The sequence below is a fragment of the Crocodylus porosus genome, unplaced genomic scaffold (assembly GCF_001723895.1).
Source record: "Crocodylus porosus isolate Cpor-Errol unplaced genomic scaffold, CroPor_comp1, whole genome shotgun sequence".
In the NCBI taxonomy this organism is placed as follows: Eukaryota; Metazoa; Chordata; order Crocodylia; family Crocodylidae; genus Crocodylus; species Crocodylus porosus.
In genome coordinates, this window is record NW_017728935.1 from 7,516,960 (window position 1) to 7,536,061 (window position 19,102).

The window sequence follows — 19,102 nt, forward strand, 5'->3', positions numbered from 1 at the left end:
AGCAGAGTAGTTTGTTTTAACAGCCTGCTTTCCAGCCGCACAGAGAGGAGGGCTGGGGTGCGGAGTTCATTCTGGATGAGTGTTACGGGGAGCTCGGGCCCGATCCAAATGCCATTCACAAACGAGAGGAGGGTAGAGCAGAGACCCCTGGTTGCAGTGGTTTCTGATAGGAACTGTGTAACTGGGGACTTGGCGAGCTTTCCACCTCTCTGACTTCATTTCAAATGCAGCGCAAGTGAGCCTTGCCTGACAGTCATCGTGCTGCGAGCAGGCGGGTGGTCTGTGTGTGCAGTCGGCTGGGGGGTTGCAGTCCAGGCCAGAGGAAACCAGCATCCGCACAACCGTCAGCTGTTCCAGCAGAATAGCCAAAGCAGTACGAGACTTGGAAAGTGAGGCTTTAGCACTTTCACACGCCCTTCACCGGCAGGCTGGAAAGGACAAGGATGCCGCTCTCACTGATGCGTAGATCAGCAGTCGCTCTGCTGAACTTAATCTGGTGTAAATGAGCGCAGGAATGAGCGATTACATTTGGAGTCAGGAGATCTGGATTCATCCTAGCCCTTCCATAGTCTTCCTGGGTGACCGTTGTAAAGTTGGGTGTTAAGTGCTAAGCATCCTGGAAAATTTAGCTACTTGTTTCAGAGCCAGGTCCTTTGAAAATGTGGGTTTTAATGCATCTGCCTCAACTCCCCCTCTGTTAAATGGGGGTAATGCTACCAGCAATCCAGATCCTTGGGCGGGTATGTTCTGTGCCGACTGAGCAGCTCGGCTGCACTGAGATGGGGAAGGGGCATACAGTTATATAGAGTTCAGTGGCGCAACTTTGACTTCAAGCACGCCTGAGTATAGTGACAAATCCCATGTGGCGACAGCTCCATAGTCAAATTCAGGTTAGCTTTCAGGGCGCCAGCTCCAGTGTCCATCCGTGGCGTAGCTGTAGCACGGCACAGACTGTAAACCTTGCCTGAGAAAGTGAGCAAACACTGACTGTTAGTGAGCTTGCGGCTTTACAGCTAGCTCAGGTATGTCTGCCAGGTGAAGTCATACTTCTTTCCGACTGCAGTGTTGACCCACCCTGTGCTTTTAGATATGAATTCCCTTTCTGGTTAATTGTAGGAGTCTTTGCTCGCATGGTAATGCTCAGTGAGCTCTGTCTCTGGCTGTGGGCACTGTCTGGGATGTCGAATGAGTTGCACGGCAGATGGGTGTGTTCGTCTGAAGATCCCTGAATCACTCCCTTTAGCATTACTACACCCACAGGAACTTACTTCCTCAGGTGAGGCTCTGTTTAAAAGCTGAGAGTGAAAGGAAACTGCCCTGCTGTTTCAGGAGAGGATTCAGCTCAGCCGCTGGATAACGGGGGAAGAGAGGAGAAAAGGCTAGCCCCCCGCCAGGTAGGTACAGCACTGCACAGGCACCAGGGGCCAGGGCTTGGTGCCCCCTGCACAGTAGTGCAGGGAAAATGGCAGTGCCGGAGAGGATTTCTGGTGTTAGCTCAGGGCGGGCAGCCCCGTTGCAAGCAGGCAGCCAGAACAGTCTTGTGGGATTCAGTTGCAGCAGCGGAAAACATCTGCATGCTGCGTCGGCGCTGCTGCACTTTCCACCTTCCACAACAGCTGTGGAAGACTTTGTCCCTTCCGGCTGCTTTCTCAGCCTTGTTCCAGGTCAAAGCTGCAGTCCCTGCTGGAGGTCCAGAGCCTGGGACGGCAAACACTGCACGCACCGTGGGCAGGGCAAGGAGGGGCCTGCCTGGCTGGTGGTCTTTTGTAAGGTGTCGCTGCTGCGGTGCGCTTGCTTTCTGGGATACCCACAAGATTGTGACTAAAATTGGAGAGCTCAGGTTCCCTAAGGAATTCAAACTTTGCTTAAAAAAAAAAGGGCTGCTTTATCCTAGCTGTGGTTCTTCAGAGGCAGTAGAAATAATGTGCAAGGATCCCAGAAGTCAGTGCCCTGGAGCGGAGGGTGTGGATCCTAGCGATAGTTTGAGCAGGGTTTTCTCTGATTTTAAAAAAATCCCCAATTTAATCCTGGAAAAATGTACATTTGGGGTTACTGTTTTTTAATCGAAAATTGGGGATTTTTTTAATTGGAGAAAACAAGGATCCCTGTTTATGAGCAGGTAGTTGTACTAACCAGCTGAAAAGAAAAGCCCAGGATCTTTGCATTTGCTTCTAGCATTACGTAACTCAGATCTATGCTGTGTCTAGCCTGAGGGCCTGATTTTTCTCTTGCTTCCACCAGCACAAATGAGGAGTAACTGTGTAGTCATGGAGGTGACCCTGAGGTAAAATAGTAAAGAAGAGCAAGGGGCTATGATTTGTGCTTTCGGTACCATTTAATTCACTCTTCCAATTCTCCCTCAGGTGAGCCTTCTGCAACATGGAGTCTCCCCAGCCCCCCAGCCTGTGGTCTTTCCTTATTTTTCTAGGTAAGCTCTACTATCCTACATTGTGCTGCTAAGATGGCCTTGGGGAGACTTGGCCTGTGTTTGCTCTGTTTAACTCTACTGGGATATTTAGGGGGTGGACAAACCTATTGCCTATTGCCCTGCGTACACCTGAAATGAAGTGAATTCATGGTAAAATCTACCAGTGGCTCTTGCAAAGGTGATTAATGGATGAGCAGCTAGAAACATAGCATGCTCCAGTAATAATTGTACTGTGGTAGCATGCAGGAGGATCATGACCATTGTGTTAGGTGCTGTACAAGCTAAGAAAAAAAGAAGGTTTCTGTCCCAAACAGTTCAGAAGTTAAGTATAAGGCAAGAGACACCAGACAGGTCTGGGCAGACAGGGCAGTGCAAGGAAGCAATGACGCGGTATTAATCAGCGTGGCACACAGTGATCTCAGCAACGCCAGCAGGTTAAACACCAATGCAACATGGTAGAGAAGGGACTTAAGAAGGGATTGTTAATTGGGGGCTGTGATTTTAAAGCATCTCTTCCTGTTCTTAAAAATGAATGCAATTTAGGACAAAAGGTGCATTTTGTTTTCCCCCATTTATGGCAGGGGCTTGCTTTGTGCCTGAGCACTAAGCTTGGGCTCACCTAGTTGGTCCAATGTACCCTTTCCCTGATGTCAGAGGGTGCCAATGAATGAGGCTCGTTTCTGGCACCAGCAGTGATGATTGTGTGTCCCGATATATTCTGTTATCAAAGTCTAGTTCTTGTGTTTTAGCCGTACCACAGATACTGGCTGCCCAGGGAACCTGTTCACGTGGCGCTTGCTACCCACCTGTGGGAGACCTGCTTGTAGGAAGAATCCATCACTTGAAAGCCTCATCTACCTGCGGCCTCGTTCAAGCGGAGACCTACTGCACTCCATATGGAGAAGTACGTGCAACCCTTATCTCTGCATTCACAAACATTACGTAGCAAGGTTAATAGCCATGCACCTGTCCTGTCCCTTCCCTATCAGCTGTGCTGAGTTCACCCTCTCTCCGTTAATTCTTATGGCCCCCATCCCCAGAATATCAAAGCACTTGGTAATGGTAAGTGTATTTACCCTTCGAACTGTGTCCATACTCGGGGCATAAGACGAGTGGTGCAGCTCGTGTAGACATAGCATTATGTGGTGAGGCTGATTCATGTAGGGTCTGCTAGAACCCAAAGCTGAAAGCAAAATTCAAAGTGCAAATGATCTGTAGCAGCAACATTTTTGGATCAAAATTACAGGAAACCATTACATCTTGTTTGGTTTTACTTGTGAACTCCTAAACGATAACAGGCTTCCTCAAAATGGCCAGCCCTCTGACTCCAAGGTTGGCTCCAACTTTGTTTCTCTTCCTAGCTGCGAATGCAAGTTAACTCTGGTGGGTCAGACTCCTTTGCTAAGTTATTCCTAAGAAGTGGATAAGAAAGATTCTGACAAAAAAAGAGTTGGCTGTGGGTTTCATCCCCCAAAAAAGAAAAAGAAAACTTTGGCTACATCTGCTGAAGTTTGTCAGGAGAAGAGGGGAAAAGTTTCAGTCTTTCTTCTTCTGAAGAAAAGAACCAGCCTTGCTGAAAAAAGAAAAAAAAGTTCTGGGTGTAAAGCTCTAATTGCAGCTTCCTGGCCTCTGAAACCAGCCTTGACTTGCAGTTAGGATGCATCAGAAAACTATCTGTGCAAAGGACTGAGAATGTTGTGGGATTAATTCCCCTAGCACAGCCGTGACCTAAAGCCTCGTTTTATTAATTTGTGATCTGTAATCTCAATAATCACCTGTGATGGTCGCGTGATAAGCCTGGGTTTAATGCACGCAAGGAAACTGGAGTCTTCGTAAGCTGGTGTAAAAGCAGAGGGAGGGACGAGGGCTCGAACAGAACAACAGGCTTTTCCTGGCCAACATTTTCTGCATCAACAAGTCTGGCTTTAAGTCCTGTCCAATCTGAAGGGCATGACACAATGATAAATGTGTTACCTGATGGTTGGCTCAGTAGGATTTCCACACTTCTGTAGCCACTTGAATCGGCTGTGAACTGGAAACTCTTGGCCAAGTGCTTTCTGTAATGAAGCTATAAAAGGGCCTGCATCTGAACTCCCTTGCTCGGGAGTTTGTCACAGGAATTTCTAACCCGGACCCTTGCACTTGGTGTATTACTTGTGGCTTTGGACAGATTTGGGGGTTTTTAAGTTATTTTTTGTGTTGCCGGCTGTTGAGTTGGGTTGGGCATCTCTAAAGCGCGGTCTCAGCCCCTCGAAGTATTGTCAGGGAAGTGCCTGGTGACGGCAGGTTCACTTTATGCAAAACAGCCTACTGCCACTTTGAAGGTAACTTTGACCTTTGGAAATAGTGCACATCTCTGTTGGTTTGGCCTGGGTAGATTTCTTCCCCGGTTCCTGTTAATGCACAGCCGTGGCACTGTGCCACATGCTGCCAGGCTGGTTTTTAGGGTAAATTTCCTATTCTCAGTTTTATGAGTTTATTCCACAATATCCAGCCTTTGTTCTTCTTGCGACATTGGGAGCCAGATGGATACAGGAGAACTCATGGGAGACCTGACAGGCCTAAGTAGTCCAAATTAAAACCAAGGATGTTCATCTGATCCAGGTCTCCCATCTCTGGGTCTGTCCACGTGGGGACTTTCAGAAAAGTTGAGATGAATCAAGTGAAGGGGTGAGCTAAATGTATATGAATTCAAGCTCCTCAGGCCTTCGTGTAGAGATTCTAATTTTGCCCATTTTAATGAGGATGATTAAATGCTTTAGTTGCAGTTCATTGACTTCACACCACCAGTTAACTCACTTTTGTGGGTATCCTCATGTAGATGAGTTGTGAGATTGGTCTTGGGTGTAAGTCTATCCATCGCAGCTCTGCTAAGGGCAGCAGAGCTCGGATCATTTGATGCTGAGCTTCAAGTCCTAAAAGAGTGCACGTGCAAAAGAGCTGCTCCTTTTGGGGATGGGCAGGGCAGCACCTAGTGATGGGTGTTTTTCTCCAGCCTCTACCTATGAGGATGTTAACATAGGCTATGGACAGATGTTCACTTTCTCCAGGGAGAGTCCCTGCTTTCTCAGGAGAAACTACGTGCATACAGACATTCACATTTTTTCTCCCAGAGTAAAAGTGGATACTCTGGGAGAAACGTAACTCGGGAACAACCCAAGTGAGGTGGATCCCTGGAGAACAGACCAAATGTCTGTATAGGCACGGGGTAATACAAGGACTGCTTCCACCAAACTGAAGTGGGCTTGGAACAGGGATGGCAGCAGTCTTTTGTGGCTTGAGATTTTGTGGCGTTTATAGGTTTTGTGACCTGGAGGTTTAACCCCTCAGCTTGAATATATTAGCAAGAAATGTTCAAAGGCCCATATGGCAGAAAAGTGCCATTGAAAATCGCTGGGATGCATGAACCTGCCTGCTCTTTGGACTTTGTGAAGTCTCTATGCGTTCTGCAAAAGGGAAGCTTGCTTTACCTACCCGGAACATAAGTATCCTCCAAAAGCTAATCCAAGTGGATGAAATCGGTGGCCTGGTTAAGAGGGGCATCCCGGTTTAACGGAAAGAGGGCAAGCCTGTTATATCAGCCTCGATTGCCTTACTTTAGGATATGGCAGATGGCCTCTCACAGTCTGAAGGCTGTGACCAGCTGTCTTTCTGGCTGACATGCTATCACTCAAGCAGAAGTCATGATCTGAGGCAGAACTAAGTGAGGTTCTCTTGCCTGGGATGTACAGGAAATCAGAGTAGGTGATGGCAAAGGTCCTGTCTGTCCGTGGAGACTTTGAATTGATTCAGTCTCTGTGTTCCTTCACACCGCCTAATTGAACACCAAGGCGAGCGGAGTTGAGTCCACTGGTCAATAATTTCTCCTCTCTAAGAGGAGCTCAGACTGAATGGGCCCAAAGGCTCGGTTCTGCGTGGCTCTGGCGTGACGAGGAGGCAGGCATGCACTCAGCCTCGCGTGGGTGAGGCTAGGGACAGTGAGAGGAGAGCCTCTGCTCTTAGCTTTGCAAGTCCTCACTCCAGGACATTTCTGTATCTCTCTCTTCCTGAAACCATAGGCTGACTGTTATTCCCAGCAGCTCCCACTCCTGTCTTGCACCTACCATGATGAATGAGCACAAAAATTATTCAGCTCAGTGTTTTTTGGGCAGAGACCTCCCCACCCATTCAGCATTCCCTAATGTTTTTTTCCCTGTTCAAGTGGGTTTTTGGCTTTATTTATTTATTTTTTTTGTACTGGAGGGAAGTAGGGTTCATCTTAATTGCAGAGGCTCCGATTGCAGGAAAAGGCCATGTGTTTCCTTATGGGCTCCTCAGTCCACTTTGGCACAAAGCACAACCAAGTCACAGAGCAGATGGCTGCAAATTTAGCGTCTATATTTTGCAACAGCAGGAGAGGGCATGGGATGAGGGGTTGCTGGTCCTCTGTCGCCAGCTGGCTGGTGTCTGCTGTCTGCCTTTAGTGCCAGTTTAAATTATCCCAAAGGGCGCTCTTTTGCAATCCTCAGAGGTCACTTGCTACTGGCAATCTCCAGGCCACTGTCTGCTCCTAGTGCCCTGACTGCGAGGCCCTCTAACCTTCATACTTTGTACCCTCCTGGCTTAGGGTGCTGTCCAGAAGGAAGCCGGCGTTGCCATTTATAGCAAAGGGAGATATAAAAACAATTTAAAAAGTGAAGGGGGTAGGAATCGGACAACGAATGAGCTCTCTTGAAAAATCATTTGGGGCTTGCGACAGCTGAGTCTGAGCCAGCACAGCAAGTAAAAGCTAGAGAAAATGAATTAAAAAAAACCCAAGAACGCTGGAAGCAAACGCTGGTGCCGAGGCTCAATCCAGCTGCCGTTCATTTACCTAAACGCTGAGCCGTAATTTGCTAGGAAAATGCCACGTTCAAAACACTGTGGCTGCTGCCGTGTGTTAGACAGCATCAGTGAAAATCCTAGGGGTGACAAGGCTGAGTGTGGTTCCCTTGTAGGTCTGGGTAGAGACTGTAGCAGAGCCTGGCATTTACCGTCCAGATGACTTGTATGAAAACCACACGTGGCTGTCTCTGCACTAGGATTTTGTGGCACGATGGCTATGCCACCCTGTTCCCCATGAAGACCGGAGGCCTCATGCACATCCTTCCCTAGTTATGAGCTTCCTCCTTGCCCCTGGGAGGCTGTGTCTGAGTGACAGGGGAGAGCAGTTGTCCTTACCCCTGGGCTTTCTGCGGAGACAGCTGACAATGGGGCCAAGTCTGGTGCAGGCGTCTGGGTGAAATCCTGGCCCTGTTGAGGTCCACAGGAATTGTGCCATGAACTGCAGAATGGTCCCAATCTCATCCTTGTTCATGAGGGCTCTGATCCAGCAAAGTACTTAAGCACATGATAGTCACAATGACCTCAGGAGGTTTTTTATGCCCTTTGCACAGAAGTGTGCAGCTCCTGGAGGCTTCTGGGATGAGAAGTGGGTAACTGGGCTCAGCTGCACAATCCTCTGGTTATCTTGTCCTGCATTCACCCTGCTTTGAAACATTCAATCTCAAGGCTTCAGACTAATTCCCCTCCTTCTCTCGACATGGTATTTGTGCTGGGGGCCTGAGATACTGTCTGCTGTGCAAATCCATGCAAGGAGATGCTCCCATCCATAAGGAGCTTATGATCTACACAGACAAAGCCCACAAAGGAAGAAAGGATCATGACCTCCATTTTACAGATGAGGTGTAATGGGGCTCAGAGAAGTTGAGAGAGATATCTAGGGTCTCAGAGCTATGGCGGGGAGGGCTGTTGGCAGCCTCCCCACCATTTGCATTCCAGATCTGAGTTTAGAGATGGCAGCAGGAGTTGGGCAGGCACTATTAGCCAGGTTTTCTATCTTGGGAAATAGACCCCTTAATCACAAGATCACCTGTCCTGTGAGTGGGTCCAGGATGATGTGGCAGGTGGAAGTGCCTTTCAGCTTCCTTTGATACGAGAGCAGAGGCAGACTTGCTGGGATGGGATCACGAGGCCAGCAACGCTCCTTTAGCAACCTTTGTTTCTGTAGCTAGTGCACTATAGACTTAAAACATAGCTTAGATGTAAAACTGGCTGCAATTTTTCTGCTTGCTTTCTGGCTAATTGGTTTCTAAGTTACCCCAAGTGCCCTTCATGGCATCGCAAATATTTTAAAAATGTTTGAAGAGTGGAGTAAAAAAATACATTCCACTTGTGCACAGACAAGGTTCTGGTGAATCAGATAATCTTAGAGGATTACAGGTGACCTCACCACTCCAACTTTCTCATGAGGTTATCACATGCAAGACCTTGGATATTAACATGTTTGCATGAGGTCAAGAACACTGGCGTGAGGCGGGGGGGGCAGTTAGCACATAGCAGCCATGAAGAGGGAGCAGACATTTTAATCATCCCAAGATACAGAGTGATAACAGGACAGTGTTACGTGGCCAAGCCAGGTGCGGAAGTGGGAAGATGCACCTAATCCCCCAAATGTAGGACAGTTACATAAGGGGGCATCTCTCCGCTCTCCCTGTCGGAGATTTATCATCGGTCCCCATCTCAGGAGCACTGAGGCCTTTTGGCCGATTCCAGATAAAGAGAAGAAAATCGGTGAAAGGCAATATCCTACTAATGCCCGTGTTTCTGCCTGTTTTGTGACCACCTGAGGGCTGCTTCAGTGTGCATGAGCTGACGGTGGATCTCTGCACAGTTTCTGTATCAAGGAAGCACAACCTGAATTGACCAAGCAGTGAATGGAGTCCAGAAAGCATGCTACTATTTCTCCCCCCCTCTGGCCATCTGGGGCAGATCTAGAGCCCTTGGGTAGATTAGGATCAAGGACCTTGTGGCAGAAGATCCCTGAGCCAACAAGCTCATTTTCGTTTCTGACCCAAAGGAGGATTCAAGCCTGGGCCACCTGTGGTGAAAGCGTATCTCTGAGTCATTGGTTTGTAACTTTTTGGCTGTGGAACAACCCAGTCTGCCTTCTCCTGTCTGTCCTCCTCGAGGTAGAGCACAAGTGCTTGTGACTGGCTTCCCAGAGAGCTTGGCCTTGGGGTTTGCAGGGGCTGTGGTCTGTCTTCTTCTTCCACTAGCACACATAATATTGGCTTCAGTCCTGCAAAGGACAGGTCTCAACCTGAATGGTGGTAGCCACAGTTTTCTCCCTGCTCCCATTCTCTCTTTGTTTTTCCTCACTTTGGCTATCCTGAGTCGCAGAAATACTAACCATTGCATATGCCTCTGAGACATCACATCAGCCCCTTTATTGGCAAATGGTGAAGAGCAACGCTTCTGGTTAATCCCCTAACCACTACTGTGTGCAGATAAATGGCGCCGTCTTGTTTTTTCCAGACTGTTGTTGTAGCAGGTTTTAAACCAGCTCTCACGGGGAGAACTACTGGCTGAACAGATCTGCATGGGGAAAACCGGCCATTACACATTTGCTCTTCAGGACAGATAAGCTGAATATGGATCTTGTTCAACCCCAGGCACTTTCTCCATGGGCCACTTGTTCAGCAGGTGCTTCAGGCTGCTTCTGGGTTTACTTACTTTAAACTGTAGTCATGCACCCTCTGCCTGTAGGTACTGCAGCAGTGATAGCCATGTAAATGCTTGCAGTGTTCATGAAAGGGTCAAACCCCTAACTTACTGGAACGAGTGTGGGTGCTATGTTCCTGGATCAGAGAGAGAAGCGCTGCCACTCCCGTGTTTTGCAGAAGACATTTCAAGCATATCTAAGCCATGTTTTAGACCCCAGAATGTAAACCTTACGTTTATTGATTGCAGCCCCTGGAAGCACAGGTGCTGGTCTCAGCCTTCTGACTAGTGACTGCTTTAGAGACATGACTAGACATTTGCCTACTTGCCTCACCAGGTGGCTAATGAGGATGTGTGCCTGTTTGTGCGTTTGCTTCTCTTTTTAGTTGAAGTGCTGGTGTCAGACAGTTGTGACATCTTCACGAAGGGCAATCTCACATGTTCTTTGGTTTCATTTTTTACCCCGCACCCTTTTCCCCCGTGGCGTCACAATGAACAGGGCCACTCACGGAGTAAGGTGCTGTGCAAGGGTGGTCAAGCGTTTTGGGCCCTGACCTTAGGCAACTAGAACATTTATGTGCAAAATGTTCTTGCTGCCAGCAAGTTTCACCCTGTTCCCAAATGCCCTGTAGTGTATATGTCCATTTGCCAAAGGTGTTTTCTACTAGGTTCTCAGTTATAATAACCTTGTCGGGGCTGCTGCTGTGTGAGTTGTAATAAGGCAGACAGTGTTCACACTGAAGTGTGTAGAGCTGGTTAAGTTCCCCAGAGGAATATACTGCCATCGTTTTTCAGGGATTTCTCTCTGGTCCTTGAGTGGCATCTGATTAAACTGCACAGTAACAAAACCAGGCCCCAAATTAAACTAGTTGAGAGAGGCTATAACTCTTGTCACAGTAGCAAGTGTCAAGTACTCATTGGGTTATTTATTGGGGGAAGGTATGGTGCGTCCAGACAACACCTGGGCATGGCTGTAATTTTCCACTGAGAACAAGCAAGGCCAGGTCTTTGATGTAAGTGTGACCAAATACTGAGTGATGGTCACTGGTAGGATTTATAGACGCTGCAGAGCAAAAGAAGCAACAATCACAAGCTTCCCACATGTGGCGTGCCTGAGTGTCGTCTCAGCTGGGGGGTTGAGGAATTATATCAAGCAGGCAGGGGAGAGGTTTATCACTGATGTTTATTCATCTTGCTCTTTCTGCTGGGGTTGCGAGCAAAGAGCCAGACAAGTCACTTAATGAACTTCACTTCGGGCTAGCAGGCGGCACTACTTTCTGTTGGTGCTGGAGGGCACATTGGTCCAAGTCAGTAGATCAGCTAGCAACTTCCCTCCACCCCAAAAAACAGTTTTCTCTTGTTCAAGGTGCTATGAAAATTCATGCTGTGAAGGGAGCGAGCGCAGCTTGGTTTCGTGTGTCATTTGCTGAAGATCCTGCCAAATGCTTGGCAAATATGAACCTCATTTTCAACGAGCCTGGGCAAAGTTTGCTTTGCAGATGGAAACTGCGTGACTGGCTGATGGGCACAAGGTGGTACTTTTAGCCCATCCCTGCAAATTCAGCTGCCTGCACACTTTGGGGTTTAGATAAACTGATGGGGTGATTCCTAATGCCATCCACAACAGCTCACTTATCCACATAATTGCTGTTAATGGGGAAATAAGGTATTGCATAATTCAGTTTTGATGGATGTCCTTGTTCTAGGGTTACTTATTCTGGCTGCCAACACTGGTCCTGACAAGCTTTAATATCTCTCTCTCTATAAATTAATAACCCTGAGGTCTTCCAGCTCCTCCCCAAATAAAGCTCTGAGCAGTGCTAACTATTCCCTTAATAGCCCTTCTGCAATGCCACAAGAGCTTTCCATTTGGGAAACTGGATCTCGGCTGCCAGCTGATACAATGCCTCTGGAAGCTGAGTCAAATATAGGACCATGTAGGAGCTATCGGACATTGAAGATCTCCATACAATGGCCAGAGTGGGGGAAGTGTTTCGTTCTTGCTGAGTGATAAGTTGTTCTGGTTTATCTTGGTTTTGGCACCCAGGCCAGGAGAGTCTATTTCAGAGCTCTGAACTCCTATCAAACTGGCAGCTCAAACTACTTCAAATACTTTTGGCTGGCAGCTACTGGCTCAAAAATCTCTGCGATATGATAACCTCCCCTCTTGATGCTGCCTGCCCCTTTGAGGATAAGCAGCAGCTGGCTGACAAGGTCATTGCAGAATGAGACCAACCAAGAGCCAAAGTTAAAGGTGAGGAAAGATTGCAGCACCTTAGTTGTGTGTCTGTGTTTGAGGGGAAGGAGTTAGTGAAGTCACACTCCTGAGTGCACAGACAGTTGCACGCAAATCCATAACTAGCCACGGGTACGTACTGACTGTATTTTGCACACATGCAAAGAATCACTTTATCTGATCTGCCCTCTGGTGCGTATACCTTTTTATTGACTAGGGTTGCTGGTACCTGCAAATGGCGCTCAGAACTCAGCACAATACGTTTCTTTTGCATCTAAAACATGGCTGTCTCTTTTTATTTTAAGCATGGCAGAGCTTACCTGAGGACAGATGCCTTGTGAAGGGCATAGCAATAGCAAATTTCCTTTTTCTTAAGAATCTCCATAATCCAAAACTGGGCAACTGCACGTCTCACATACACCAGTTGTACTCAATGATCTCAAACAGGCTTTGAAGAAATCCCGTGCCCTGTGGTACATTGAAATAAAGAGCCTTTTTAAAATAAATTACAGAGTATGACAAGAAAAGATAGAATGCAATAATGTCAGATGCTTTCTTGGAGGAGACCCTTAAAGTGTGAAACATCGAAGTGCACATCGTTGGTTCTGTCTGCTGTAATGTACTACATATAATTCTTCTACAACAGTGACCGGGTGGATGGAGATTGGTGCTTGGAAATGGGGTTCTGGGGTATTATATTTGGCACTGACGCTGATTTTGTGCTTCTCCTCATTCTTCTCCTGGCTATATCCATAACTCATGCTGATTATGGGCCAGCTAGGAGTAAATGTGCACATTGGTGGTCTCCATCTGTGAGCACAACTTGAGCCTATATTTTTACACCTGTAATTCAATTGCAAGCCTGGATCTGAGTACCATATCTGCCAAACCCCTGCTTGAGCTTAGGTTGGATATATAACTGCTCAGGTTCACACCCACCCTTAGTTTAATGAACACAAAACGATGGATACAGTTTGCACTTGCAGACACAAACTTGGCTGAGAGCTTGCCCCACAACCTGTGTCCAAGGTGCCCGACTATGAGATGGAGATGCCAAAGCTTCTCTGCCTTACGTTGCCTTGGGAAAGGCTAAATTACTGAGTGTCACTGATATCTCCCCAGTATCTAGTTATAGTATGCAACGCATTACATTAGCGCACAACCATCCTAACTTAGGCTGGGACCCATGATGCTAGATATAGGAGATAGTTCCTCACTTCCCATGCATGGTTCCTTCTTGTTAGGTCATAACCCCAAGGTAAGATGGTAGGTTAATGGCAGAGATTGGAATAAAACTGGAATCTCCTAATTCTCTGCCCTATTCCCTATCCATTGGACCATGCAGCCTGACTTCCATCTTAAATGAACCTGCCTTGACTCTTAACTGTGCTGTTAAAAAGAAGGTGAAAGAAAGGGATTGTTTTCGGTTTTGTTTTTGTTTTTTTCTGAGTAAGCCTCCCTTTAACCATAAATCCTCTTGTGGTTTCTGGTAATTCCCTCTGTCCTAAGGAACTTTGAGACGCATAGTTTCTGTTTGCGACGCAAGCTTCTGCAATGGCAAAATTCTCATCTTGTGCAATGGAGCAGTTACACAATTTGCCTGAAGTAGGCAAAACGCAGCTTTGCTTCCAAAGTTAATTTTAGCTTTCCAACAGCAATGTGATTTAAAGGAAAAAAGAGCAGTCAAGATTTCAACACTCCAGGCTGCTGCAAGCAGTCCCCAAGTGCAGACGTGTCCAGTCCTCCTGGCAGGCATGGCTCATGGCAGAACTAGCCAAAGCAACAACTCAGCTAGGATTGCAACAGGCAGACCCTTTTACATAGTAAGCGAGATGCTGAGACAGGTGGGATTTAAATTGCCCCAGACTGCTGAGACACCATGGGTTGGACAGGGAAGACTTTGTCTGGAAATTGAAACAGAGCTTAGCTAAGGAGAGAGCTCCCAGCACGATTCCTTTGCTGCATTTGAACGGTTTTAACCTGACACAGACATCCTTTACTTTGGCTTTAGAGGCAGCTGTGTTTTAAAAAGCAAATGAGGCTTTATTGCCAGCACCTGGCAATGTTTCTTAGCTGCTAAATTACACTTATGCCTGGGGCTATGTGAATGGCCTTATATGCATGGAGTGAATAATTCCTTATGAATAATAAATAAGGCATCTGATGACTTTGTAGACAATGCATGTAGTGGAGAAAAGGCTATCACATCAGAAGTGTTCTCAAGTTTAATCTTGGTTGCAAACTGTTCTCTAAATAATTTATGTAGATAATTACTCATCTGTGGCTTCTTGGTGAGCAATTCATTAGGAGCAATCAGCATCTGAAAAATGCATTGGCTTGATTGGGCCAAACGGTCACGTTCCAGGTCCCTGCTAGGATGAGTATAACTTGTAGAAAATGGGAACTCTCAGGTTTAGGCACCGTACCATGGCTCTGGGATTATCTGCGATAGACATTTAAAATTAGCTGCTGCTCGGGATCTTCCTGCCAGCAAACTCCTGTGCTCAGACGCTTGTAGAAAGTAAATGCGAGGACTCAAATCCACTCCAAAATGGGAAGGAATATGCATGGACCTGGCTTCCCCCACAGCTCACCTCGCTCAGGATTTTGTCAATCTCAAATCAAGCCACAGGCTATGTTTAGAAGTGACACAAGCTGTTGCAGCTCCATGAAGGCCGAGCAGCTTGTCTTTCGCTGACTTCCACCAGCTAATGGCAGGTCTGAATGTGACCACAGGTTGGTTTTGAAGAGAAGTCATAAATCCGTACCAGATTCACCCAGGTTTGCTTCCTAGTTTTGCAACCGTATGTGTTTCATGTGCATGCTTCTTGACAAACCCAGGCAATGCAGGGCTGGTTTTATTTTGGGTTCTAGGCTCAGTTGAAGGAGAAGCTGTGAGCTGTGGGGCACATAAAGGGAAGGGCCGTCTTGCCATTCTATGTGGCAAAGCTGACAAGGGGACGATAAACCTGTTGTAGCTCAGACAGTTGCCTGAGGATCCTTGTTGCTAAGTCCAGGCAGCTGATCTTCTCTGAAGCCCCAGCGGAAAGCTGATCCCCTGTCACACGGGTCCCAGACAGGCTCTGTGCTGCTAGCCCTATCTCATACCATGCATGGACATTACCTGGCCCTTACAACGGGGGGATCTCATGTTGTCTATTCTGTACCAGAGCTGTACCTGCCACCTATTACACCCTACCCAACGCCACTCTCTCCTATTGATCCCTGTTTCCTCTTGAGTCGACTATATTGAGTCCCCTAGCTGTCAGCCATGCCATTTGGCCCCTGCTATTATAGGCAACCGTGTCAGATCATCCTTGGAATAATCGACAGTGAGGGTTGGAAGGGGCCTCAGGAGGTCACATCTAGTTCAACCCCTCTCTCAAAGCAGGACCATCCTCAGGTACATCATCCCAGCCAAGGCTTTGTTTAGCCGTCTCTTAAAACCTCCAAGGATGGAGAGTCCACCGCCTCTCTGGGTAGCCTCCCAGTGGAAAAGTTTTTCCTAATATCTAACCCTTGCTGCAACTTGAGCCCATTGCTCCTTGTCCTGTCATCTGCCCCCACTGAGAACAGCTCACCTCCATCCTCTTTGGAGCCCCCCTTCACGGAGTTGAAGTGGCTATTCAATCCCCCCACCCCATTCAATCTTCTTTTTTTCCAGACAATCCTGTCCTTATTTATTCAGGGCCATTTTATACTCATTTGTTCTTGTGCCTTCACTGTCATGTCACTTAAATAGCTCTTGTCCCTCCCTCATGGTTACCCCGACTCGTTCATCGTACTCCAAGTGAGGGCTCGTGGGCAGAAGGCTTCAAAGCTACCCTGCTGGAAACACCTTCCTCGATCCACCCTAGGATCATATTTGTTTCCTTCATGGCTGCATCACCTCAGGGGTTTGTCGTTTAGCCTGTGATTAACTCGTGCACACTGGCTGTCCTCTTCCTCTTTCCTGTCCCGCCAGTGAGCCCCCAGCTTGTAGTAGATATTCCAAATATTTGTCTTTAAGTGCTTCATCTTGCACTTTATACTGTTTAATTGCACCCCATTTCTCTAACTCCTGCCCTGCCAGGACAGCCAGTTCTTCCTTTATGGCCCTCCAAGCCTCCCCTGGACTAATAGTGCCTCCTTGCTGCGTGCCGTCGGCAAATTACATGAGTAAACCCCTGCTTTTTATGCCAAGGACAGTAGTAAAACTATTAAATGATTTCAGTTTCAAGACCAATATTTGAGGAACATCACAAGTCATCCATCTCTAGCCCTTTCTTGTCTCTGTGTTTTTAATCCATCTCACAGTTCCTCTACTAATCCTCCTCTTCTCCAGTTTTACTGATAATTGCCTATTTGGTACTTATCAAATGCTTTACTGAAGACTGGACAGATTAGATCTAGTGAATTTTGTTTCCTGGTAAAAAGCAGTTTTCTCATCACAAAAAGATACCGGGTTAATTAGGTATGACCTGCCATGATAAATAGGTGTTTTGTTTTCCGTTTACTTCCACGTATATTTTATTCTAGCCATCAAAATGGGGTTCTAAAATCTTCCATGATCTTCAGACTAAACACTATAGTTGCCAGGGTCATCGGCCCTCAGTTGATCAAGGTGTTTCTGGCATGGCAGTCCCCACTCTTGGACCCTCTGCCATCACCTGTTAACGTCTATCTGACCCGTGGCATCCCCCTCTGCAAAGGATTTCTGCTCAGGCCAGTTGCATTTCCCATCCACCCTGAAACCTCATGACCCATTTCTCAACCCTGTCACCCCTGTCCATCGTGATTCAAACTTTTGCCATCCCATGGCCCATTCGTCTGCATTCGGCTGGGTGCATTTCCATATATGCAGTTCCGAGCCCAGGGGAGCTCCACGCACAGACGGCAAAAGGCATATCAAAAATAACCCATTGCCCGGCCAGTCACAACCCACAGCTTGCTTTGCCCCCTGGGGCCCCTGTTATTTCCAGCCTTTGGCAAGCAGCCAGACATGGGCTGTCCATGCAAAGCCCGCACGATCTGGCTGTAGTTCCCCTGCATCTCACGTTGCTCTTTGAATTACTCACTCGCTCCAGGGGTGAACCTTATGCCACTGGGCTTTTCACCCAGTCACCTTTTACCCACTAAGCTGTTTGCTTTCTGCTCTGCTCTGCTGTGCTCAGAGAGGAGCCGGCCGAGGGCCAGGCGAGGCTTTAACATTTCTAGAGGGTAGATAAAGGCCTTTCTGTTCACGCAAGCAAACAGCTTCACTGACTTATGTGGAAAAGACAAAGGGGCAGCGAGTTGTGGTGCAGAGTGGGTGGATTTTTTGTTCCAACATAAAGTTTTACAGTAGAAAAATAAGGTTTTCTATTTTTTGGCTAAAATATACGGAGTTTTAGAAAGGAACCCCAACGCAACGTTTCTGTTTTCCAGCACTGTAAAATGAATGCTTTTCCATTTTGTGGGGGCGGGAAGCTGGTTCCTGGCGAGTTTGGGTTATGTGAATCATTGCTGACATCCTGGCATCAGGACCCCTGTCCCTGCCATGCAGATGCTTAGGCTAAGATCTGAGGTTGCGTTCGCTGTGACCATGAGCAGAAATTTTTGTTTGGGCAGAGCTGAGATAAACAGGGCTGTTTTTTCAGGGCAGGGAAGCTGCAGACCTGGCCTGGTGCTGCTGCAAAGCCAGTTTAGCTGGCCAAAGCAAAGCATTTCTGCCTAACGAGCGCTTCGCCAGGGACATGGGTGGTGTGGCAGCTCTGGCGTTTGCTCAACCCCAGAGGTAGCTAGACCATGGTTAGGCTTGATACAGGAGGAACCATCTTGCAAAAAGCATCGCTGAGACCGTGGGGGCGCGCGGCCCACCTTTCCACTTACCAGGCCTAAAAACAAGCGGGGATGTTGTCAGGTGCAGTTTTGTAGCCTACTGGGACTGGAAGCTTTCCAGCACAGATACTGGTATATGCAGCTGCAGTGTCCTGGGCCATGGGGCTCCATCCCTGCCTGGGGCCTCGAAGCACCGCCAGGTTGCCAGCAAACAACAGGATTGTTGATGGAGTCCTTGACTCTCTCTCCTAGCCTCATGGGATCAATGGCTTTCTTTCTAGATGGGCCACCTGGATAGCTTCCCAAAGTGCACGTCTAGATCTGCTATTTTGTTAACCACCTCCAAAAGGCTTGAGAATGACCGAAGCCATTGGCCCTGTGCACAGCTCTTCTGAAATCCAACTCAAGATGAGCACCCAATAAGCAGGCCACTCCAGGTTAGATGCTGGATGCTTCTGAAAATTTGGGCCTATATTGTCTGCACAGCCCCATGGTTCTTCAAGTACTTGGCGAGGTGCTTTCTGTCATGTGGCTTTTGACCTCAGTCCAATACACTCGCTTGGGGTGACTTTTATTTAGGTCTGAGTGGTATCGGGGTCCTCCAGCATTGCCCATAAGACAAGCCCTAGCTGGAGGGCATAAGTGATAGCACATCCAAAACAAAAATGCTTTTACTGAGTTGCGTTCTGCACGTCCCTGATACATGGGTACATCTGAAGTCAACACAACACTTAGCTCATTTCTTCCTGGTCATGAGATGACAGGAATAGGCGACAAAGTGCTGCGGTATCTTGGCATCTTCAGAATTGAGGTTCACTTTGCCAAAAGGCCCTGCTCCTTGTCGGGTCTAATGTTTGCCTCCCTTTTTTTTTCAGTGGCAGATGAAGTGCTGCAGATGTGACTCCCGGGTGCCTCACACGTACAACAGTCACCGGGTGGACAACGTGCTTTCTTCCAGAGGACACTTGCGCTGGTGGCAGTCTCAGAATAGTAAGCGCCAGGTTGCCTTTTGGGAAGGGCAGTATCCCTCCCAGAAGCCACAGCCAGTGTCACAGGCCCCTTTTGGGTGGGATGTGCTGGGGTATTCCTTGCTCTCAGAGCTTGCCATCGAGCCGCTA

The 19,102-nt window shown here is 47.7% G+C and overlaps 1 protein-coding gene across 2 annotated transcripts in view; it reads left to right on the forward strand.

Annotated features, from left to right (window-relative positions):
* Positions 1-1,095: 1,095 nt before the first annotated feature.
* The window catches only part of LAMB3 (laminin subunit beta 3), a 41,579-nt gene continuing 23,572 nt past the window's right edge, over positions 1,096-19,102 (forward strand). Inside the window, exons 1-4 of one of the 2 annotated variants that reach the window (XM_019546858.1) lie at positions 1,096-1,394; positions 2,364-2,428; positions 3,178-3,332; positions 18,860-18,974. In XM_019546858.1, the coding sequence (XP_019402403.1) occupies positions 2,380-2,428; positions 3,178-3,332; positions 18,860-18,974 (319 nt within the window). In that variant the 5' untranslated portion in view covers positions 1,096-1,394; positions 2,364-2,379. The remainder of the gene's footprint in view (positions 1,395-2,363; positions 2,429-3,177; positions 3,333-18,859; positions 18,975-19,102) is intronic. The other variant, XM_019546857.1, reaches the window with a different exon arrangement.